At 40.7% G+C, this 26,267-nt stretch overlaps 1 protein-coding gene across 1 annotated transcript in view; it reads left to right on the forward strand.

The window, feature by feature from the left end:
- The window catches only part of LOC143041554 (tyrosine-protein kinase transmembrane receptor Ror-like), a 418,598-nt gene that overhangs the window by 167,285 nt on the left and 225,046 nt on the right, over positions 1–26,267 (forward strand). Inside the window, exon 4 of the mRNA XM_076213566.1 lies at positions 26,261–26,267. This exon is cut by the window's right edge and continues 93 nt beyond it. Within this exon, the coding sequence (XP_076069681.1) occupies positions 26,261–26,267 (7 nt within the window). The remainder of the gene's footprint in view (positions 1–26,260) is intronic.

Consider the following 26,267-nt stretch of genomic DNA (forward strand, 5'->3'; position numbering starts at 1 on the left):
GCTCCAACCCTCGCATTCCTCCTCTCGCCGGGTGGCAGACAATGCACCGCCTTCTTGCGGATGGATATCCCCGGTTTTAATTGCTGTCGTAAGAGGAGGGACACTCCTTACCTGAATGAAGTCTTGTGTCTTTAGTCTGACACTTAAAGAGTGCCACTGCATTGGCGAGGTTGTTTTGATTAGTCTGAAAGGAAAAGAAAGGTCGGTATAAGGCGCTTCCTGTAGCTGAATAGAAGAGTATGGTCTTAGCTACAGCAGAATAAAGATATGCATCTCCAAATTAATCTTCATAAATGTTAATGAGCAAATAGATTTTCCATATAGTAAACGTATTATGAACCCTCAATGAATTGCCAAACTACTGATAATAGAATATAATTCGCCATGGAACTGTTACAACTGTAATTTGCCAGTTATGGAATCGTTAATGCTTGAGAATTACTGGCAAGAGCCACTCCATCGTACCAGGACCCGCTGATGGCGTTCCATCAATGGATCCATTTGACCAAAAATATACGAACAAATGTCTCTTTGTTCACACGTTAGAACGCGTATGCAACTGTACATACATAAAGAGACGCGTGTTTGTGTATCCTTGTATGGTAATAGTTTAGTGTCTGCCGAGCACATGCCTGTATGCGTAGGAGTCTGCATGCCTTTACATAGATCCCATCTATACGTGAATGTATAGAAGCGAAGGAGGTACAGGAAGAGGTAGGAGGAAGAGGAAAAGGAAGTGGAGGAGACTGGAAGCGGAGGAGGAAAAGGAGGATGAAGAGGAGGAGCTTGTGGAATGAGAGTATAGAGTCTGTCACGTTTTTAATATGCCGCCCAGCGCCACGACGTTAAAGACGGAGACGGCGTTCCCGCACGACGCCACGCCAAAGCCACATGTCTGTCGTCACTATTCTGTCGCCGTCGCTTATTCATTTCACTTCTTACTACTCCTCTTCTTCTTCCTCCTCCTCCTGCTCCTCCTCTTTTTCTTATTTCTCTTCTTCTTCCTCCTCTTCCTCCCCTCCTCTTTTTTTCTATTTCTCCTATTCCTTCTCCTCATCCTCCTCTTTCTCCTCCCTTTTTTTCTCTTCCTCCTCCGCCTCGTCCATCTCCTGTTCCTCCACCTCTTCCTCCTCCTCCTCCTCCTTCGCCTCGTCCACCTCCCATTTCCTCCTCTTCTTCCCCTTTCTTCCTCCATCTCCCCTCTTCTTCTATTCCTTCTTCTCCCTTTCCTCCTTCTCCTTCTGTTTCCCCTTCAGTTCTTCCTACTCCTTCTCTCCTCTTTAATTTTGGCTACTGCCAGTTAACTTTATTCATTGCGAGGCCACACACTTGGAAGCGAGGGCTTCAGCCACAAGTAGTAATAATTTATTATAGGTTCAACTACCTCGCAGAAATTCACGTAAAGAGAGAGAGAGAGAGAAAGGCAGAAAGTGAGCAAGAGAGAGAGAAAGAGAGAGAGGGTGGGGAGAGAGAGAGAGGGGAGGAGAGAGAGAGAGAGAAATAGAGAGAAAGAGGGAGAGAGAAAGGCAGAAAGTGAGCAAGAGAGAGAGAAAGGAAGAAAGTGAGCGAGAGAGAAAGAGAGAGAGAGAGAGAGAAAGGCAGAAAGTGAGCAAGAGAGAGAGAAAGACAGGCAGAAAGTGAGCAAGAGAGAGAGAGAAAGAGAGAAAGAGAGAGAAAGAGTCTCTTGTCTTGCATTTTGCATATCTTATTTCTTCTTTCTTTCTTTCTCCTACTTAGTGTTTTCCTGCCGTTCTCGCGTTCCCCTCCCCATAATTGGCACATTTCTCCTCGTTCCGTTTTCTTTGTTGGTACATTTCCCCTCACCCCCTCTCCTTTGTTGGTACCATTCCCCTCTTCCACCCCCCTCTGTTGGCACAGCTTCCCTACTCCCAACATCTTGTTGGCACCTTTTCCCTCTCTTCCTTCCTCTTTGTTGGCAACTTGCCCCGTCCACCCATTTCCCTAATGCCATTTCTCTCTTTCTCTCTTTCCCCTCTTTAATACCTCTCTCTTTCTCTCTCCCCCTCTTTAATACCTCTCTCTTGATTCCTTCCACTCTGGTATCACCATCTCGCCTTTTCCTTCTTTGTCTAGAGTATTGGTGAGAGTGTTTGTGTGTGTTTGGGTTTATTGGGATGAGGTCCTATAGATTAGGTTCTTGGAAGAATATTGGAACTTCTCTTCTTGTTCCTTCTCGTGTGTATGGGATTCCTCAGATCCTTATCCTTCAGATTCCTCTTTACAATGTCCTTCTTCCTCCTCTTCCTCCTCTTTCAGAAGCACGAGAACCAACCTCTCTTACAAAGGATTACAAAGGCGGAGCATGCCGACAGGAGACCTTTTGGTCTATAACTAGGTCGGATGCGAAAAATATATATATAATAATGATAAATAAATAAAAAATTAATAAAATAAAATAAAAATTATAATAATATAAATAATAATAGATAAGATAAGATCAAATATATAAATGTATAAACGTCCTTATGGTTCAAAATGTACCATTAGATGTCTGTACTTCTATACCATGTTTTAACATTTTCAGTGCAATAATGCTAATCCTTCCTTCCTCAGTCCCTCCCTCCCTCTCTCCCTCCCTCCTTCCCTCGCTCCCTTTCTCCCTCCCTTCATCCTTGATCCTTCGAGATCCACTTTAGGGTCATAGTACGTCCTTTCAAATGAATAAAAATGTCTTTACTGGACAGGAACAGAACTCTTAGATTACGTAAATGTTCCATGGGTTATATCTTAAGCCTGTACCAAAGGTTGCAATGTTGTTGTTTTTATTATTACTGTTGATTTTGTTACTATTATTATTAATACTGTTATTAGTAACTATTATTACTATTGTTATTGTTATTATTATTGTTTTTGTTGTTATTATTATTATTATTATTATTATTGTTATTATTATTATTATTATCATTATTATTATTATTATTATTATTATTATTATTATTATTATTATTATTATTATTATTATTATTATTATTATTATTATTATTATTATTATTATTATTATTATTATTATGATTAGTATTATTATTATTATTATTATTATTATTATTATTATTATTATTATTATTATTATTATTATTATTATTATTATTATTATTATTATTAGTATTATCATTATTATTATTATTATCATTATTATTATTATTATTATCATTATTATTATCATTATTATTAAACCTTGCACTGAACCCATCTAGTCCAGAAGGGCTGCATACGTCATCACCACCCAACCAACAAATTTGACAGAGTTACCTGGGCCATGACAGAGGCGGAAATTGTGACACGTGACTGAACAAATAGACGATTGACCGAGAGATTGGACCATTAGAAGATATATCACACAGGGACAGACCACATTGGAACTGTATAAGACATCCACACACACACACACACACACACACACACACACACACACACACACACACACACACACACACACACACACACACACACACACACACACACACACACACACACACACACACACACACACACACACACATACACATTATTCTTTAGTCTTTTTTTCCTTTCATTCTCTTATACATTTGAAAAGGTGATCTGACCTGGTTGCTTCTAATACTATTCATTTTGAAAAACTCTTTTATAAAGAAACGTCAGGAAATTAAAAATCATATATATATATATATATATATTTATATATATATATATATATATGTATATATGTATATATATATATATATATATATATATGTATATATGTATATATATATATATATACATATATATATATATATATATATGTATATATATATATATATATATATATATATATATATGCTGCCTCTACGAACACTTATACCCAAAGGACTCGAACCATTCTTCCATCACCCACAAACGCTTCTTATACCATCCCTCGTCCCTCCCTATTGCAACGCTTATATACAAAATTACCAACACGTTTTCCTATTACCTCTTCCCACCTCCACCTCCCTTTCTCTCCCACCCCCTCCCCCCTTCCTACAACTCCTCCTCCCCCCTCCCACCCTCCCCCACCTTACCCTCGGTTTCCCCTCACGCCGAGGACGAGGGGAAGGAAAGGGTGTGACTCAAGGGCGACGAGGGGAACCGACGAGGGTGACCGAGGGAGGCAGATAAGAAGAGGGGAACTCTAACTTACATGCATGAAGTGTGATGTGTACATACGCGTGTGTACTTCACTGTGTGTGTGTGTGTGTGTGTGTGTGTGTGTGTGTGTGTGTGTGTGTGTGTGTGTGTGTGTGTGTGTGTGTGTGTGTGTGTGTGTGTGTGTGTGTGTGTGTGTGTGTGTGTGTGTGTGTGTGTGTGTGTGTGTGTCTGTGTGTGTGTTTGTGTAATAATGATAATAATAATAGTAATAATCAACGATTTATTGGATATAGCAGCATTTCTGCTGAAAATATACATCCTACAAGATTAAATCAATATGAAACTGACAGTGAGAAGACGTTGTTACAAGAATTAAAAAACTAGACAATAAACGTGTGTGTGTGTGTGTGTGTGTGTGTGTGTGTGTGTGTGTGTGTGTGTGTGTGTGTGTGTGTGTGTGTGTGTGTGTGTGTGTGTGTGTGTGTGTGTGTGTGTGTGTGTGTGTGTGTGTGTGTGTGTGTGTGTGTGTGTGTGTGTGTGTGTGTGTGTGTGTGTGTGTGTGTGTGTGTGTGTGTTTGTGTGAAAGAGAGGGACAAAAGAGAGAGAGAGAGAGAGAAAATGTTAAAGCGAGTGTGAGTCAGAGATCCGGGACAAATGTCTAGAGGAGAACCTCCTTGATGATAATGGAGATAAGGATGCTGGCCAGAGAGAGAGAGAGAGAGAGAGAGAGAGAGAGAGAGAGAGAGAGAGAGAGAAGCGTAGGAAGCAGTACTAGTAGTCTCTACATCAACTTAACAGACTTTACAACAACAGTTGCCACGTGATGATAATGATGATGACTTTATGAAATGAATTATGAAATTAATCCTTTCTCTTCAGAGGAGAGTTTCTTCAGTTAACCAAAGTCAGTCCAGTGTTTCCCAACCCTTTTCTCAGGCGGACCCCAATATGGTATTCATGATAAGACCGCGACCCCTCTAATCGTATATGTGTTATTATACAATAGAAATACTAGGAACGTGTGTTCACAAATGCGTAAGTAACCACTAGGAAAAGTAAATTAACGAAGCAGAGCGCTTTCGTATAATTACGTCTTCAGTGTTGACACAAATAAGGAATTCCTTCTTTGTATCTGCACTGAAGATATAATTATACGAAAGCGCTCTGCTTCGTTAGTTCACTATTCCTAGTGGTTACTTAAGCATGTGTTAATATATATGACTAGTTGTTGACCGTAAAAAATAGGGGACACAGTATAATAAAAATATGTGTAAGAAAGGTAAAGTAAGGTTATAAAAGACAAAGCTAACATCATTGGATTTTATTATGGTAATATGAATTTGGAAGTTTGGTATTAATCAAAATAACTATATGAGATGTCTTGGTGACCCCAAGGAAAAACGCTCAGCGACCCAACTTGGGGTTGCTTCCCCAGGGTTGGGAAACGGTGGCTTAGTGGAAGATAGAATATTTGTTTTGTTATCATTTGTCTGTTTGTTTGTTATTTGCTTGATTCTCATTTATTATTAGTTATATGTCAGTTTATCATTATTTACTATTTACCTGTTTGTTTATTATTAAATTATACCTATGCATTTATCTATGTATTTTATTTATTATTATTTACATTATCATATTTTCATTTGTTCATTTATTTATTTATTTATTTATTTATCATTGTTATATTTTTTCGCATCCGACCTAGATATGGACCAAAAGGTCTCCTGTCGGCATGCTCCGCCTTTGTAAATATTTTGTAAATCCTTTGTAAAATGTAACGATAATGCCCACCGTTTCTCTGTGACTGACGATTCATACTTATGTTTCGATTGCTGCAATTCTGTTTTATTCAGCAATGGGAAACCTACTCAGCGAGTGATGAATTGACCTCGATTAACCTTTTCATTTCATGGTGAAGAGAGTGAGAGGTCACGCCATTGATTGTGGCAGAGACTCCAACGTCCGAATCTAATGTTGGAGATCGTAAATGGTGTTGGACATGACTGCAGAGAAAAAACTTACAGACTTTTTTTTAGAGGGAAAGTGGACAACAGCGTTGAGTGTAGCTTCCATCAGTGAGTGTTGGGATTCCTCTGGGAACAACAGAAACGCTCAAAGGAACCACGAAAAGAAAGGAAGGAAGAAAGAAAGACAAAAATTTAAATAAAGAAACATTGATATAACGGAGAGGAAAGGTAGAAAATAAAAAAGGATAAAGATACCGATAAAGGAGAAAAGAGAATGAAGAAAGAAAAAATATATCTAGGAAAGAACAAAAAGTAAAAAAAAAAAAATTGATAATGATGATGATGATGATGATGATGATGATGATGATGATGATGATGATGATGATGATGTGATGAATGATGATGATGATGATGATGATGATGATGATGATGATGATGATGATGATGATGATGGTGGTGGTGGTGGTGGTGGTGGTGGTGGTGGTGGTGGTGGTGGTGGTGATGATGATGATGATGATGATGATGATGATGATGATGATGATGATGATGATGATGATGATGATGATGATGATGATGATGATGATGATGATGATAACGATGATAATAATGATTTTGTTGTCACTGTTGTTGTTGCATTGTCGTCATTGATCGACTACAACAACTGATAGCGAAATAAAACTGCTGTTCTTGAAGGCCAGTTTATATATATTCCTAGATTTACATACAACGCAATACCTATGAAGGCCTATAGAACATGACTGCTTACCCCAACCTCTGACATGATGATGACGTTAATGATGATAAGGTGATGAAAATGATGACGTTGATAAACATGAAGATGACGAACACGATGGTCAAGGACCTGAAGATGCTCATGAGTGTCCAGAAGCTTCTGAAGAACGAGAGAAGAAGAAGAACATGAGGATAATAATCAGCCGTGGGAGACAACGGAGAGTCTCAGTGTACAACACAGGAGCTGCCATGACTCGACGGACCAGAAGCCCCAAGAAAGAAAGAGAGAGAGAGAGAGAGAGAGAGAGAGAGAGAGAGAGAGAGAGAGAGAGAGAGAGAGAGAGAGAGAGAGAGAGAGAGAGAGGCAGGCGAGACCCACAAGAAGAATGACGTCTGCAACAACAGATGCTGGACGTGGAAGAGGAGGAGGAGGAGGAGGAGGAAGGGGAAGAGGAGGAGGAGGAGGAGGAGGAGGAGGAGGTACTGGAGGTATTGGAGGTGGTTGTGGAGGATGTTATGGAGGGTGGATTCAATGGAGGATACTGCGGAACAGAGCTAGGCGTGTTCCTCGGTGCGTTCCTTGGTGCGTTCCTCGATGCGTTCCGCTTTAGTTTGGCCGCAGTTGTGGTGATGTTAGCAAAAAATTATAGTAACAGATATGTTTGCGATACTGGATGTGATGATAGTAGTAGCCAAGATAGGGACTGATGAAATAGTTATAACATGGATAGTACTAGTATTATTGACATTAGTTCCACGGGGAGGTAACTGAGACCTGATATGATTCATTGCATTTATTTATTCTATTTTTTATTCATTTATCTAATTATATGTTTATTCATTTATTCGTTTATCCATTCACTTAATCATCTCTTGCTTATATGTCTAAGTAAGATAAACATCTAAGCAAGATGCTGTAGTGACTGCCATTTATTTTATACTATTTGTTTATTTGTTTGGTATTTTTTGTCTGCTTATTTATTATTTGCTTGATTTTCATTTATTATTATTTATCTGTCAATCTATTATTATTTACTATTTACCTGTTTGTTTGATATTTAACTATACCTATGCATATATTTATTTTATCTATTATTATTCATATTATATTTTTCATTCTATTTTATTTATTTATTTATTTAATTTTTCATTTATTTATTTATCATCATTATATATTTTTTTCGCATCCGACCTTTGTTATAGACCAAAAGGTCTCGTATCGGCATGCTCCGCCATTGTAATCTTTTGTAATTCTTTGTCTGTTTAACTATGTTAATGTCTGTATTTTAGCTGCCATCATGCAATTCTGTTCAAATAAAGGGAAACTAACTCCCTATAGGAAAGGTCGAATATGCTTTGACCTCTCTATCGCGGCGCCAATAGCAACAATATACCAACACAAACAATCCATTTAAGGAATGGGTTGCAATAATGCTCCTGCAGTCGATGGTAATGGAAATGCTGCGTTGGCGGAATTGGAATAACGGCTAAAACCCTGTTTGCTTGCTTGCTTGCTTGCTTGCTTGCTTGCTTGCTTGTTGAACCCCGGACCGCTTGTTCTGACCCGCCTCCCCCCGTATGCCACCGGTAACGGGAAATCGAACTCTGAACCCATTAATGCGATGAAAAACAAGAGAAGCCAATTACAACTCGGTCGAGTAAAGATTCAAGAGACGAAAGTGATCCAAGAACAAACGCACGAGAATCGTCAGAAACCAAAAAGAAAGAAAAGAAAAAGGAAAAGGAAAAGAAAATGAGAAAAATTTGTACCACTGAGGTGCTGAAGACTTAAACCATTTCAGTTCGTGTGTCATCCATCATCCGAATAAAATTGTCTGGCGTCAATAGCTGTGAAATTATAAGAAGCTTTATTAGTGGGCAAAGAAAAACATTCCCAAATCAATCTTTCCTGACTATTAACAATATATGTATGTGTATGTATATATATATACATATATATATATTTATATATATATATATATATATATATATATACATATATGTATATATATATATATATATATATATATATATATGTATATATACATATATATATATATATGCAAGAAGAACCACTGAAGAAATATAAACAGTAGACAGTCTCCAGTGGTTCTTGCATTTTGTATCTTATGGTAAAGTGAGGTTTCTGTGTGTGTGTGTGTGTGTGTGTGTGTGTGTGTGTGTGTGTGTGTGTGTGTGTGTGTGTGTGTGTGTGTGTGTGTGTGTGTGTGTGTGTGTGTGTGCCTGTGTTTTGGCTCCTTTCGGTTGATTTCACTCAGCCAAAAAAAACTTCTACGAAACAAAAAAGTAAGATTTTCCTCCTTCATAACTGCCAATTTCAATCTTTTGATAACAAGACCCATTACCAATTACACTGAAATAATCTATATCAATTTGAAGAAAATCAGTAATATACGCCATCGGGTTGAAGTTCATAAAGTTTAGTCTTTATCGCTACTGATGAAGCTCAAAACATCAAATGAACAACTTTCGTCAATTATCCTGTCGTATGGAAAAAAAAAATCTACTTTTCCTCTTGTACCATAACCCAGGACTAAAGTTGCAACCTCGCACCTACATCAGACCAGAAACCTTGTTGGAAGTTACGTTACAAACATTACACACAAAGACTCCCATCATTACTGGGGGGTAAGGTAGACACATCTATTCAACAGCAATACATAAACATTTGCATACGACTTGCCGGCGTGGCCAGCAGTCTTTGTCCAATCAAGTACTCGGTCATCAATGTTTACCACGTGGTACACAAAGGAGAATTGATGGTCGTAAGGATGATTTATTACTTTCGAAATATGTTTAAGGAATTGATGAATAGTTCGGAAATATCCATAGGATTTGATTAGTAAAATTGAATTTTGGCTACTGAGACGCTGATGATGATCGTGTGGTTGATTGTTGGTATTTACAACATGGTTTTCAAATTCATATTTTTTTTTCATTTCCATATATTTTCAACCGCGCGAAATTAGGGAAACGTGTAAATCGCGAAATGAACGAAACGCGAAAGAAAAGTATCAAAACGCCGAAATGAGAGGACCCTGAGAGAACGGTAAAACCGTCGCGTAACGTGGAAACTGAAACTCGCGAAACGCGTTCGAAACGAGCAAATGTACAGAAACAGACGATATATCCGAACCGGTAAAAAGAAAAAAAAAAAAAAACGAGGGAGGGGGGGAGGGAGAAATGGAGGCAAAGGAAAAGAAGAAAAAAAAAGAAAAAAGAAAAATAAGGGACGGGAAAGAAATGGAATAGAAATATGGACGCGAGGGCCGGCCTGGGTCTTCAGAAGGGCTTCGCCTGGTCCCCGTCAGCTAACTTGTAAACCAGAACGCGTGCTTCTGACATCTGCATTACGTAGAGGGCTGCAAGGGGAGAGGGCACCAAGAGGAGGAGGAGGAGGAGGAGGACGAGGAGGAGGAGGAGGAAGGAGGGCTAAGGACAGGAAGATGGAGGGAAGAGGGTAGAAAGTAGAGGAAGAAAAGGAGATCGAGAGGAAAGAGTAGAAGAAAAAGAAAAGAGGAGGAGGAAGAGTGAAGGAAGAGAAAGAAAGGAAGAAGAGGAGGAGGAGGAGGAAGAGAAGAAGAAGGAGGGAGAAGAAAAAAATGACAAGTTGAAGAAGGAGAAGAACGAAGGAAGATGAGGAAAGGAAGCAGGGGAAGGAGGAGGAGGAGGAGAAGAAGGAGGAGGAAGTAAAAAATGACAAGTTGAAGAGCCTTGAAGTAGTAGGGGGAGGAGGAGTAGGTGGAGGAGGAGGAGGAGAAGGAGGAGAAGACGTAGGATGAGGATAATGATGATGTAGCGTCTGAAGGATGAACAAATGGCATTTGATATGAAGGTCTATCTACCTATCTATCTACCTATCTACCTATCTACCAAGAGCTCTTTCCCCCCTCATAAGGGAGGTAGCCAAATCAGAGGAACGTACCTACTCCCACTCCACTCCACTCCCCTCCACCACCCTCTCCACCCCCCTTCCCCATCTTAGCTCCTCATGGATGACGGGTCGTACCTGCATCCACCAACTGATCACTAACAAAATGGGAGTTTGGTGATCAAAGTCCTCATTACAGTCGGGTTAGGGATGGGAAGGGGGTTAAGCCTTACCTGAATAGAATTTTCATGTGGGAATCAAAACAAAACACGTGTAATACTTGAACGTTTTCGAACGTTTCCAAGGAATTCAGGAAGGACGTTCAGGAAGATGAATGTTTGAGAGAAATGGAGAGAAACTGTTTTTATAAAAAAAAATGGTGATAGCTACGGAAGTGAAATGTCAGAATAGGAAAAAGTAAGAGGAAAGAGGAATAGTGTGCGAGAAGAGGGAGAGGAAGAAGAAATTGATAGGTCATCGAGTTTTCGCTACCTATCGTTTTACTTGAACCTAAAACCACGCTGTCGTTTTACTGGAACCTAACACCACGCTGTCGTTTTACTGGAACCTAACACCACGCTGTCGTTTTACTGGAACCTAACACCACGCTGTCGTTTTACTGGAACCTAACACCACGCTGTCGTCTTACTGGAACCTAACACCACGCTGTCGTTTTACTGGAACCTAACACCACGCTGTCGTTTTACTGGAACCTAACACCACGCTGTCGTTTTACTGGAACCTAACACCACGCTGTCGTTTTACTGGAACCTAACACCACGCTGTCGTTTTACTGGAACCTAACACCACGCTGTCGTTTTACTAAAACCTAGCACCACGCTGTCGTTTTACTGGAACCTAAGACCACGCTGTCGTTTTACTGGAACGTAACACCACGCTGTCATTTTACTGGAACGTAGCACCATGTTGTCGATTTACTGGAACCTAAGACCACGCTGTCGTTTTACTAAAACCTAAGACCACGCTGTCGTTTTACCAGAATCTAACACCACGCTGTCGTTTTACTGGAACCTAACATCACGCTGTCGTTTTACTGGAACCTAACACCACGCTGTCGTTTTACTGGAAGGAGGAGACACGAAGAAATTATATGAGATGTAAAAAATCCTTGAAATTTTGAAATGACCTCGAGAAAACGAAGGAAAAGGAAAAGGATAGGAGGAGAAGGAGATGGGTGAATTTACTGCTGGGATGGGAAACTAGCCTAAGTGGTGGAATTGTGGAAGGAAGGCAGATTGGGAGGGAGAGAAGAGATGGGAGGTAAGGGAGGGGTGGAGAGAAAGGAAGGAGAGGGAAAGAGAGCTAGGATAACAGGAGGGAAGGAGAGGGAGAGAGGAAGGAGAGGGAAATAGAGTTGGGAGACATGCATATATGTATGTATGTATGTATGTATGTATGTATGTATGTATGTATGTATGTATGTATGTATGTGTATGTAATTATGTGTAGTATGTACATATGCATATATGAATGTAAGTACATATGCATATATGTATCTATGTGTACGTATATATGTGTACGCACCTTTGCGTGTGTGTGTGTGTGTGTGTAAGTGTGCGCGCGCACCCGTTTGTGTAAGTTTTCAGTCTATTTTGTAGAAGAAAACGGGAAGAAGGCAAGATCATAATCACTCAAGAAAATAAAGGAGAAAAAAATACAGAGAAACAATGGAAAGGTGGGAGATGATGAGACTGGAATAAGAAATAGAAATAGAATATTGGAAATATACCAATTTCAGGTATTCCCAATTAATTGAATTATTCCTGGATTCCTTGGCAGTATTCCCTCGTCACCCCGGTTCGAATCCCGCAGGTTATCTGCTCAGTGGATTTGGCAGGATTTGACCCGATGCATTGTTCCACTGTCATCACCGAGAAATGCGCTTCGTATCCAAATCATTCTGGTGCCTCTCTCTCTCTCTCTCTCTCTCTCTCTCTCTCTCTCTCTCTCTCTCTCTCTCTCTCTCTCTCTCTCTCTCTCTCTCTCTCTCTCTCTCTCTCTCTCTCTCTCTCTCTCTCTCTCTCTCTCTCTCTCTCTCTCTCTCTCTCTCTCTCTCTCTCTCTCTCTCTCTCTCTCTCTCTCTCTCTCTCTCTCTCTCTTTCTCTCTTTCTCTCTCTCTGTCCTTCTGTCTCTCTCTCTCTCTATCTATCTATCTGTCCCTCCCTCTCTTTCTCTCTATCTCTCTCTCTCTCTATCTATCTATCTATCTATCTATCTATCTATCTATCTCTCGATCTCGATCTCGATTTCTCTTTCGAGCGTAGGTCTGGATGGTGAGTGGTTCTTGAGAATATCCAAGAGCCAGACACTTTCTTGGAAGATGATTAACGTCCAATAAAAGTTCAAACTCAAGATCACTGTTACCTCAGTCAGTGGCTTTGACCAGTGATCCAACTGTGGCGAGCCTGTGACCCTCCCACCGTTTCCTTTGGTAATGATACTTCCATTACCATCTTTCCATTCCTCTTTCTATCGCACTATCCGTCCATCAATCCATTCCATCCCTCTGTCCCTCCTTCAATACATTCCACCCTTTCTTCCATCCCTCCTTCTTCCCTTCCTTCCTTCCTTCTTTCCTTTCTTCTTCTTTTTTCCTTTCCTCTTTCCCTTCCCACTGCCTTCTCATATATCCTAACTTCCAATTCATTCCATCCCTCTATCCCTCCTTCAATCCATTCCACCCTTTCTTCCATCCCTCCTGCTTCCCTTCCTTCCTTCCTTCCCTCCTTCTTTCCTTCCTGCCTTCCTTCTTTTCCTTTCTTCTTCCTTTTTCCTTTCCTCCTTCCCTTCCCACTGCCTTCTCATATATTCTCATTTCCTTCATTCGTCCCTATTCTTTCCTTTCTTCTTCCTTTTTCCTTTCCTCCTTCCCTTCCCACTGCCTTCTCATATATTCTCATTTCCTTCATTCGTCCCTATTCTTTCCTTTCTACCCTACCTCACTCTCTCATTTCTTCCCTCTCCCCTTCCTTCCGTACCTTCTTCCCATCCTCGCGTTTTCATTCTTTTAATATTTCCCTCCCTCCTTTCTCCCCTCCTTTCCTCCCTTCTTCCCTTTTTCCTTTCTTTCCTCTTTCCCGCCCTCCCTCCTTCCCTACCTCTCACCTACCCTTGTAATGGTAGCGTTAAACATTCCTTGTATATTACACAAATGTACTTGTAGTATTGTATATTGGTTTTATCATTGCCACTGTTTATTTATTTGCGCCTTTTTGTAGGAAAACCAAGACGAGTTGTACTTGTAGTATTGTATATTTATTATTGCATATTTATTTCATTATTGTCATTGTATATTTATTTGCGCCTTTTTGTAGGAGAACCAAAACGAATTGTACTTGTAGTATTGTATATTTATTATTGAATATTTATTTTATCAATGTCATTGTACATTTATTTGCGCCTTTTTGTAGGAGAACCAAGACGAATTGTACTTGTAGTATTGTATATTTATTATTGTATATTGATTTTATTATTGTCATTTTATATTTATTTGCGCCTTTTGGTAGGAGAACCAAGACGAATTGTACTTGTAGTATTGTATATTTATTATTGTATATTGATTTTATTATTGTCATTTTATATTTATTTGCGCCTTTTGGTAGGAGAACCAAGACGAATTGTACTTGTAGTATTGTATATTTATTATTGTATATTTATTTCATTATTGTCATTGTATATTTATTTGCGCCTTTTAGTAGGAGAACCATGACGAATTGTTCTTGTAGTATTGTATATTTATTATTGGAATTAAAAACAATATTCATTATTGTATATTGATTTTATCATTGTCACTGTATATTTATTTGCGCTTTTTGTAGGAGAACGAAAGCGAATTGTACTTGTAGTATTGTATATTTATTATTGTATATTTATTTTATCAATGTCATTGTACATTTATTTGCGCCTTTTTGTAGGAGAACCAAGACGAATTGTGTATGTTTTCCCGCACTAAGTAAGCTTGGCGTCGGTTAGTCTTGGTCTCGTCTCCAATGTGAAAACACGTATTGTATTTGCAGTGCTGTACAATTACTAATTAATTTATTCATACTCAATATTTCACTGGCCACACCTATTACACCCTCCTTCCTCCCCTCCTTCCCTCCTTCCCTCCATTCTTCCCTTTTTCCTTCCTTTCCTCTTTCCTTCCCTCCCTTCCTCCCTCCTTCCCACCTACTCTTGTTCCTCCCCTCCTTCCCTCCATTCCTCCCTTCTTCCCTTTTTCCTTCCTTTCATCCTTCCCTCCCTCCCTTCTTCCCCTCCTTCCCACCTACCCTTCTTCCTCCCCTTCTTCCCTTTTTCCTTCCTTTCCTCTTTCCCTCCCTCCCTTCTTCCCTCCTTCCCACCTACCCTCTGTTCCCCCCTTTCTCCCTTTCTCCCTTCCTTCCCTCCCTTCTTCCCTTTTTCCTTCCTTTCTTCTTTCCCTCCCTCCCTTCTTCCCTTCTTCCCACCTACCCTACGTTCCCCCCTTTCCTTCCTTCCTCTTGGACATTATTCTGAGACGAGTTGGAGTCTGAAGAGGACCTCAGATCTCGACGGGCGAAGCGGAAACCACGCCTCAACGGCCCTTGCAAACAGTTCCGCCGTAACAACAACGACCCCCCCCCTTCCCTCCCCCTCCCTCCTCCCCCCTCCTCCCCCACTACCTTTGCAACTCACCTAACCCAACATTACCCCTCCGCCCACCCACCCACCCACGCCCAAACCTACATTTGTGTGTTTGTTTCTTCAATATGCACGTATATATCAATTTACCCGGTTTGTGTATGCGCATCCGTGTGTATTTTCGGTGTTTGTGTTTTGTGGTTCGGTTGTGTGTGTGTGTGTGTGTGTGTGTGTGTGTGTGTGTGTGTGTGTGTGTGTGTGTGTGTGTGTGTGTGTGTGTGTGTGTGTGTGTGTGTGTGTGTGTGTGTGTGTGTTCCTGTCTTTATCTCCGCCAATTATCACACCTAGTTTTGATATTCATCTATGGACTTGATTACCCAGGAACTGTCGCGTCCATATGTATGGAAAACTGTGTTTCTGTAGATTTTTGAGACATATTTTTTATTCTGTTTCCATGACCTTGTGACTCTCCCACCTCAAATCAAGAAATCTTCTCTTTCACTCTCATCTGCTCGCTTTAATGACCTTAATTGTAATATTAAGTCATCTCTTTATTTTCACTTTCAATGAAAGGAAATGCCTTACCCATAGCGTCTATCCATAAGTTACCTTGTAAAACTGGAAATCAATTTGGTCGCTGATCTCTGTATTCTCTCATTCTTGCGTTCTTGTTTATATATTTGATTTCATACGAAGGTCACCCTATCGCTGCGTATACGTAGGGTGAATCAGGCATTTATTTATTCTTTCATTATCATAGTTGTCATCATCTCTTTCATGTAATGAAAATCCGCTTATATGTTCATCACTAACAAGGGTGACTGCTTGAATTGCAGCTAAGCGCCTCTTGGCGTATGCTACTCACTTGATTTGTACATTTTACCCATGATTTTACTTATATCTTTGATAGGTGACAAGGTCAATACTCCAAACCTTGATTTTGTTTTTGTAAATGATTGATTTCTCACTGAAGAAGTTGTATGTGTGTGGTCGGTTTCTGTGTGTGTGTGTGTGTGTGTGTGTGTGTGTGTGTGTGTGTGTGTGTGTGTGTGTGTGTGTGTGTGTGTGTGTGTGTGTGTGTGTGTGTGTGTGTGTGTACATGTTCCTAGGCGTGTATGTATTATGGTTCAGTGCCTACGTTGGCTTTTGTGTACACACCCAACGCATCCCTTCGGTAGCACCTTTAATGGATCCATTTTCCCTGCTAGTTTGTAGGCAAACTGTATACTCGGGTCCATTGTTACGAATCGTCCCTGTGCGCGTTCGAGAGGGGCCGGCTAATCAGCGTCCCCTCGCCTTCTGCCGTACATCCAATACGCGCTCGTTTTGTCCCCGACGCGTTTCAGCGCACCGCGAGCCTGGATCGACTTCCCCGTCCAGCAGCCCATACGCCTGGCCTTTGTCTGCGTGAGGAAAATTGGCGTTCCCCAGGGGAAGGTCATTGTTCCTCCGATGATTGATATTGACGCTTGGCTTTATTAGTAAGTTGCTCATTGGCGATGAGTTAAAGTGTTGCTCAAACTGTGGGCAATAGTTCGGCCAACATTCTACCGCCTACGTCACAGCGTGCGTCATGTCGAATGCCTTTGCTGTCAGGCCTTCGTGTTCCTCTGTAGGGAGCGATAGAAAACGGAATGCTGTGAAAGGGGATATGACACTGGGAGATTTGGGGAGTTCAGAATACATTTTGCATTTGTTTCTCTGTAAGAGGAGATTACCATTGCGTTCTTCTGAAGTCTGTTGCGAGATTACTGATTGTTTATTTGTTTATTATTATTATTATTCCTCAATTATTTAGATGATATTATCCTATTGTGTCATATGTCAAAGTATTTCGTCATCAATACAAGAAGTGATAAACCTCTGGTAGGGCAAAGCTATGTCAGTCGTGGCAAGCCGCCTGTTTTTTGTAGGCCAACGTTGGGTCGCCTCCCCGTCTGGCCAGGGCTGTCGGAAACCGACGTAGCAAACCCGACACCGGGTCCCGGGACTCGAACTCACGACCACCTGCTCATGAGTTCAAGACGATATCCACTGAACTTCCGCACGGCCCATACGTATACATGTATTTGTACACACACTCACACACACACATACACACACACACGCACACACACACACACACAAACATATGTATATATATATATATATTTGTGTGTGTGTGTGTGTGTGTGTGTGTGTGTGTGTGTGTGTGTGTGTGTGTGTGTGTGTGTGTGTGTGTGTGTGTGTGTGTGTGTGTGTGAGTGTGTGTGTGTGTGCATGCGCACGCGGTGTGGGTATATGATTTCAATTCCTTTGTGTATCACTGTATCAGCAATAAACTAATTCGCCCTTGCTGCATTCTGTCCAGATCAATTTCTCGCGTTTGAAATATTTCCCAGGGAAGGAGACGATTCCTACACTCGCCAGGAAGCCATTGATTACATTCTTACTTATGAAATGAGGAGCAAAATATTTAAATCCACTTAGCTGTGGCTGAAATAGTTATCACCATACTGGGTGCTTGGACAACCGAGTTTATGCTAACATCTGGATTCTGCGATGGCGTCGTTTGTTGTGTACACACACACACACACACACACACACACACACACACACACACACACACACACACACACACACACACACACACACACACACACACACACACACACACACACACACATACACACAGGTCGTAAGCTTGGTGTGATTGGGCCCTAAGATTTGCGTTAAAGACCATTAGTTTGTGTATTTGTGTATAAAACGGTAATTAAACCATAAGAAAACCATATTTTTTTTGTCAGTCAATATTTATTTGTTTCAAAACAAATGCAGAATGAAAATACGATGTAAACACTTCACACAGTATAAACACCGAATAACAAAAAACGGAAGATTTGACGTGTTATATAACACTTGAAAAAGGGGGAATTTATTTCAAATTGTTTAAAACGAACACATTAAAAAACACATCGCATGCGGAGAAAAGGCGAAAGATTTTCAACTCAGGCCGTAAGACTTGAAAATCAAAGAAATTACGTTAAGACTTACGAAAAAAAAAAGAAAAAAAAAAAAGACATAACACTTGACAGGCATCCGGAAGGATTTGAAGAAACCGGAAGGGTGATATTCTTAACACAGCGTTCCCGAATCTTAATAAAATCACTCAAAGTTCCCCTAAAGGATATCTTAAGATACAACACCTTACTAAAGAGCCGCCTCCTACCAGAATCTCATGACCATAAACATGTACCTTTGGACTATAGTTATTAGGTTATAGTTTATAATTAGAACCAATTAGGACCGACACTCATCGCCGTGGAAATTGGCCTACGCGAATATAGTGCCTTAAATCGTTTTACTTCACGCTGCCCGATCATCTAAATCACTCATTAATAGACGTTAACTGCTGTTCAAGATTAAGATCTCGTTCAAGGGAAAGGCTTTCTTGTGTGTTAAAGATTTTTTTTTTTTCATAGGTAAGATTATATGATATTTTCTGTAGAAAATGCGAATCTAAGGTTTTTTTTGTAGTTAAGGTTTTCGATCGATGGAAACTATTTTTTTTTTTTCGGGTCCAACCCTAAGCTGAAAGTCGTTTAGTCTTTTAGAAGAAAAGAAAATGGAAGACATCCCTCAACTGAATAAAGTCGATCCGCATAAAGATATGGCTTCCTCTGTTGATTGCAATAGCCTGACGATAACCATAATAAATACATAAACCCCAAACATCAGTGAAAAGGTTAACTGAACAGGGTTAAGCGGTTGCCCTTCCGTAGAAAGTATCCAACGGCTGAATAAAATCAACTGACGACAAACATTAAAAAAGATTATTTCAGTTCGTGGAACTTCTGCCCACAGCCCTCGACCAAGTTGAAGTGTGTGTGTGTGTGTGTGTGTGTGTGTGTGTGTGTGTGTGTGTGTGTGTGTGTGTGTGTGTGTGTGTGTGTGTGTGTGTGTGTGTGCGTACGTGTGTATGTGTGTGTGTATTCACCTTGGTCTTTTCACCTTGGTCTTTTTGGATCACGTGTTGGACTCGTGATCTACCTATTTCCCTCCCGGAAGAGAGCTCAGAGCTCGTATGACCGATCTATGGGTAATGCTATGACCTTTCACACACACACACACACCCAACTCCCCGCCCACGAGTCAGAGTAACGACCCGAAGCGCAGCGATACCGAAATAATTTCGGCCCTGGGCAGGATTCGAACTGGTTACTGCGAGCACTATCGTACTTCCAGTCCAGCGCTCTACCAACTGCGCCACCGAGTCGTGTGTGTGTGTGTGTGTGTGTGTGTGTGTGTGTGTGTGTGTGTGTGTGTGTGTGTGTGTGTGTGTGTGTGTGTGTGTGTGTGTGCGCGTACGTGTGTGTGTGTGTGTGTGTGTGTGTGTACATGTGTGTGTACCTGTGTACATGTGTGTGTGCGTGTGTGCTCGTGTGTATGTGTACGTATCTGCGTTAACCCTACTTGTCTCCAATTCTTCAGCTTCTTACTCTCCCCTTCTCCTCTTATTTTCCCTTTCTTTCATCCCAGCCTTTTTTCCGCTTCCACCCCCTCTTCATACACACTGCAACATCGAACAAAAATAGAATTAAACAGAAAATGTGTGGATTGAATAAAACAACATTTTCAATCTGTTTGCATTTGGTACTGCAGCCTCCATATAAGATGTCCTCTTCCCCCTTTTTCTTCCTCCTCATTTGCATCACGTAATGAGAAGAAACGCGACAAAGGCACATCAGAGCTGTGTCGTGTTCTTTGCGTGACGTCATGTCGTATTACTTCCTGAGACGTTTTATCGAACCACCAGAGACTACAGTTGCTGGACGGTGATCTGGAAGAGTCTGAAAGTGTAGTTGCTAAGAGTCTGTCGAAGTCCAAGAACAAGTAAAAGAGAGAGAGAGAGAGAGAGAGAGAGAGAGAGCGAGAGAGAGAGAGAAAGAGAGAGTTAAACTGACGATTTTGGCAAGGAACATCAAGTCAGAGAGAAAGGAGATAATGAACAAATACGACAAAAATGAAGAAAGAGAGAGAGAGAGAGAGAGAGAGAGATAAAGGTAATAGGAAGATGCTATGAGCGAGTATATATACACTGTTCGTGACTAAGTCTTACGTAGCTCATGATCGAATTTCTCCAAATGGCAGGCTTTATAGTTTGTTTGCGTTCAGAACAACCTATCAGATTAACAAGGCATGTTTTATCTGCTGGGAAACTACATTCTTTATCAAAGATAGTTTGAATCAGTTGAGAAACTTATGTGATTTCAAACTAGACGTCGAGTTTATTGAAGGCTTACACGTACAAAACCACATCACCCCGCAAAACAGTGTTGATAGTATGGGCAGTTGGTTATTATCAGATTGAAAACACTTGTTAACACTCAAACGAGCCAATTACTGAAGTCGATTTCGATTTCTGTCTCAGTGAGCGGATGGTAACACCCACAAAACTGTCGTCGTTTGTGACTGAACAAAAATCACACAATCCGAAGAAAGATCCAGTGGCTGGCGAAAGTGAGCCCTGATGTTTCGTTGCTATGGAAACAATTAAAGATTAATTTAACGTTGAGTTGTTTTATAGAAGAGTTCCGGAAGTTACCATGCATTTGCGATTATTCCTCTGATGATTATAGTAACCAAACTGAACAGGCAAAGGTTTTGGAAAGCTTTCGTTGCAAAATTTTACGAAGAATTTGAAGGCAGGGACAAGAAAGACAAGAATGAGTGTGGTAAGTACAATTTATTATTCTAAAGTAATTGAAGAATTTATGTTCATACATTCGCAATTTTGGGTAAAACATGTAAATTGGGTTTTCATTTTTCATTTCTATTATTGGAGGGCTATCCCCCGTGTAAGGGGGAAGAAGCCTTTGGTATATGTATGTATGCATGTATGTATGTATGTATGTATGTATGTATGTATGTATGTATGTATGTATGTATGTATGTATGTATGTATGTATGTATGTATGTATGTATGTATGTATTATTGGAGTGACCCAAAAGATTTGGTTCTTACGACGTAATAACTTTCATAGCATAGCTTCTTCCTTAAGATCCATGTTGATACTATCTTCAGTGCCTGCGTCCGTCTATGATATAACGAACTTCAATCGACCACTATACAGTGGTTCCTTTCAGGCGTCAGCAAAACGACTCAATAACAACAAAATAATCGCATAAATGTGTTTTGTGTGAGCTTCACCTTACGAAATGAGATCTACTGACGTATAAACTCGTGCAGGTCGCGCGCGGACGGACGTACCCGTGATGGTCCGCATACCATTTGAGAACAAGTGCCGTCCTTTGATCATTGTCTGGTAAATCCTCCGTAATCGGAGAGTTGAAGCAAGCCGTGATGGTCATTTCCTTTGCCTTTTATGCATACACGATCCTCCTCCATATACATACGCAGGGAGGCTCTGTACTTCGTTTGACAATGACCAGCGTTTATTGCATTATTCAACCTGTTAATTTGCACCTTAATTGCAATACTTTTATATCGAAATTGGATGGATTGGAAAACATTTTAAATTCAAATTTGCAATGTAGCAGAATTACGTGTGACCAGTGTGTGTGTGTGTGTGTGTGTGTGTGTATGTGTGACCAGTGTGTGTGTGTGTGTGTGTGTGTGTGTGTGTGTGTGTGTGTGTGTGTGTGTGTGTGTGTGTGTGTGTGTGTGTGTGTGTGTGTGTGTGTGTGTGTGTGTGTGTGTGTGTGTGTGTGTGTGTGTGTGTGTGTGTGTGTGTGTGTGTGTATTTTAAGTTCCTGTCGGAAGTTAAAAAGGCGTACGTCTGATTTCAAATGCAGATATGGATTTTCCATTTTGGGAAAGGTAAATGCTCACGTGATGTTTTTTCAAAATACTGGTGGATACTACACGTGTTTCGCTTTATTCGTGAATCCATAATATTCTATTTTTATTCATAGATATATTGGAGTATGATAAAGTATGATGAATTTGCTTTTAAGCTGCAACATTGGAAATGTTTTCTCTAATCTAGTTTTATTATATCTTTTGTTTTTCTATGATCTCTTTCATGGTCTTGCTCTCCTTCCTTGTTGCTCCCTCTCTCTCTCTCTCTCTCTCTCTCTCTCTCTCTCTCTCTCTCTCTCTCTCTCTCTCTCTCTCTCTCTCTCTCTCTCTCTCTCTCTCTCTCTCTCTCTCTCTCTCTCTCTCTCTCTCTCTCTCTCTCTCTCTCTCTCTCTCTCTCTCTCTCGTTCTCTTTCGTTCTCATGGTACCACTATCAACAACATTCGTTTTATTGTTGTTTTTATTACCAGTGACAATTCTCACCACTATCACCACAACCACCATCACCACCACCATCATCACCACCACCATCATCACCACCACCTCAGTCATCACCACCACCTCAGTCACCACCACCACTATCAACTGTCAACACCATATCTTGTCCCACCAACAACTCTATCATCACCACCTCAATCTATCAACACCACATCTTCTGCCAACAAACTGCTCTTGTCATTACCACAGTCACCACCACCATCACCACCACAGTAATGGTGATGCACCTCTCGCATACCCTACATGTCGTCAACATCATCATCATCATCCATTTCCTTCTCCACCATCACGAGCTTCGTCGTCGTGATGTAGATTTCCCACAGCTGGATAAAACGCTCATGACGTCAGCAAAGACCTGTGTACAAGTCACAATTAGTACCGAAAAGCTTAATCGAGATTAAATTAAACCTTTCTTTGGTAAGACCTTTCCTTACGTTGAATGAGATTTCCTGGTGGCAGCCGTAATAAATATAAGCTCCTCCTCTTGTTCCTCTTTCTCCTCCTCTTTTTCCTCTTCCTCCTTATATTTTTCCTTTTCTTCCTCTTTTCCTCTTCTCCTCTTTTTCCTCTTCCTCCTCCTCTTTTTCCTCTTCCTCCTTTTTTACTCTTTCTCCTCTTTTTCTTCCTCTTTTCCTCTTTTTTACTTTTGCTCCTCTTTTTCCTTTTCTTCCTCTTTTTCCTCTTCTTCCTCCTCTTTTTCCTCTTCCTCCTCTTTTTCCTCTCCCTCCTCTTTTTCTTCCTCTTTTTTCCTTTCCTCCTCTTTTTCCTCTTCCTCCTTTTCTTTTCCTTTCCTTCCTCTTTTTCCTATCCTCTTTTTCCTCTTCCTCCTTATCTTTTCCTTTCCTTCCTCTTTTTTCTCTTCCTCCTGATCTTTTCTTTTCCTTCCTCTTTTTTCCTTTCCTCCTCTTTTTCCTCTTCCTCCTTTTCTTTTCCTTTCCTTCCTCTTTTTCCTCTTCCTCCTTATCTTTTCCTTTCCTTCCTCTTTTTTCTCTTCCTCCTCTTTTTCCTTTTCCTCCTCCTCTTTTTCCTCTTCTTCCTTTCCCTCCCTCCCTCCCTTTCTCCCTACTTTCTTCTTCCCTCCTTTCCCTCCCTTCCTCCCTCCCTTCCTCCCTCCTTTCCACCTCCCTCCTTTCCCTCCGTCCTTCCCTTCCTCCTACCCTTCCTCCTCCCTTCCTCCCATCCTTCCTGCCCCCTTCCTCCCTCCTTTCCTCCCTCCTTTCCTCCCTCCTTTCCTCCCTCCCTTCCTCCCTCCTTTCCCCCCTCCCTCCTTTCCCTCCCTCCCTTCCTTCCTTTCCCTCCCTTCCTCCTTTCCTTCCGTCCCTCCCTTCCTCTTACCCTTCCTCCCTCCTCTCCCCCTCCCTTCCTCCCTCCTTTCCCTCCCTTCCTCAGGCCGCGTCCCCCCCTCCCCCTAACGCACATTCCAACTTGTGAGGGATATTTATTTACTTCCCCATCACGGCTCCTTTCATATTTGAATATTGGATCCCAAGGAAGAGGAGATGAAGAGGTAAAAGAGGAGGAGGAGGAGGAGGAACTGGAAGGCAGAGGAAGAGGAATAGGAGAAGGACGAATAGTAGAGGATGGGTAGAGTGAGGGAAGAGAAATAGGAGGTGAAGAAGGAAGACAAGAAATACAAAGAAGAGGACGAAGAAGAATTTAAGAAAAGTGATTAAGAGGAAGAGGAAATAAAGATTAGGAGAAAGAGGAAGAATGGGAGGAAGAGAAAGAGGAAGAAAGAATGGAGGAGAAAGGAAGATACGAAGAGAACAAAGAGGTACTTAAGAAAAGTGATTAAGAGGAGGAGGAAACGCCGATAAGGACAAAGAGGAAGAATGGGAGGAAGAGGAAGAAAGAGAGGAGGAGAAAGGAATATACGAAGAGGACGAGGAGAAATAAAAAAAAATGAGGGAAAGAAAGAGAATGGGAAAGAGGAAGAAGGAATCAGACGTACATGCATATACCAAAGGCTTTTTCCCCCTTACACTGGGGGTAGCCAAAAAGAATCAGACGTACGAAGACAAATGAAAGTAAACAGTGTTAACAAAGACTAGAGATCAAAATCCAGATTAACTCTTGAAAGTACACGTGTACCTAGTGTAGGCCTTATGGTCTCTTGCAGTCTTCTTCATTCTTATGTTCTTATGTAAATCAAATGTTATAAAGATGTTTGTTTGGGGATTTAAGTCAGACGATTTTAGTCAGCTGACAGGTATCGAGACAATAGTGGGTGTATATTTATCAAGTTCCCGCACTGTCCTGAGACCCTTCATAAAAAAAAAATAATAATAAATAAGTAAATAAATAAAAAATCGAAAAATACATCACTGGACGAAAATGGTTTAATCGCCGCTACACGAGTGTGTCTAAAGAAAAAAAAAAAAAAAAATCGAAGCTGTTGACCCGACGCTACACAAATGTGTCTGAACTTCAGTGTTACTTCAGGAAGAGAGATAAACCACTGAAATCCTGAAACCAACGAAGGGAACCGTGACGTGGCACTGACGTCATCAAATATGGAAAATCCACTGCCAGGTGCATCGTCGGCTTAGAGAGTACAGGAACATGTTAAGCTTCCCCAACTAAGGCGATTATCAGGACTCGAACCGGGGCATTAGAGCCCATGATAACGCCGGTGTTGATGGTGTCGATGACGGAAATGCTAAAAGTAACAATGGTGATGATGGTAGTGATGATTTATATATGTATATATATATATATATATATATATATATATATATATATATATATATATATATATATATATATATATATATATATATATGTGTGTGTGTGTGTGTGTGTGTGTGTGTGTGTGTGTGTGTGTGTGTGTGTGTGTGTGTGTGTGTGTGTGTGTGTGTGTGTGTGTGTGTGTGTACATACAGTATAACCTATACACACATACATGTATACTCACATATGTACATGCCGTATGTGTGTGAGTGTTTTTGTGCGTGTGTGTGCACATGTTTTTTACACGTGCCTGTGCACACATTTGTGTATGTGCGTATGTACATAGTAGTGTACGTGCCTGTGCGCACATTTGTATACGTGCGTATGTACTGTAAATATTAGTGTACGTGCGTGTGCGCATATGTGTGTACGTGTGTGCGCACATATATGTGTACGTGCATGTGCGCATTACTTGTGTGCGTGCATGTATACATATTTGATATTCATATACAGTATATATATTTCTTTTTTGTCTCATTGCACCAAATGAGCTTCCTTTTCTTCTTCTTTCAGTTTGCGCACATTTGTATACGTGCGTGTATCCATATGTATATATATATATATATATATATATATATATATATATATATTTATATATATATATATATATATATATATCTTCTTCCTTATCCCATGAGGGAACGGAGAGGTGGGGTCGCCGATTTAATAAAGCGGCTTTGCTGTGGATGTGCTGTGCCCTCGCGACATTGCAAGATGCAGGGATGACCTGTCATCCAGGAGGTGCCAAGATAAGAAGGAGGGAAGAGGGTGGAGGGGCGTGGAGTATGTTAGGGATGGAATGGGTGGGAGTGGTTTTTATGCCTTTGTATTTTGGCTACCTCCCTTGTAAGGTGGAAAAAGCCTTTGGTATATGTATGTACCAACTGAATTTCCTCTTCTTCTTTTTTCAGTTTGGTC

This window comes from Oratosquilla oratoria, chromosome 31 (genome assembly GCF_046742065.1).
Source record: "Oratosquilla oratoria isolate Oo_2021 chromosome 31, ASM4674206v1, whole genome shotgun sequence".
In the NCBI taxonomy this organism is placed as follows: Eukaryota; Metazoa; Arthropoda; class Malacostraca; order Stomatopoda; family Squillidae; genus Oratosquilla; species Oratosquilla oratoria.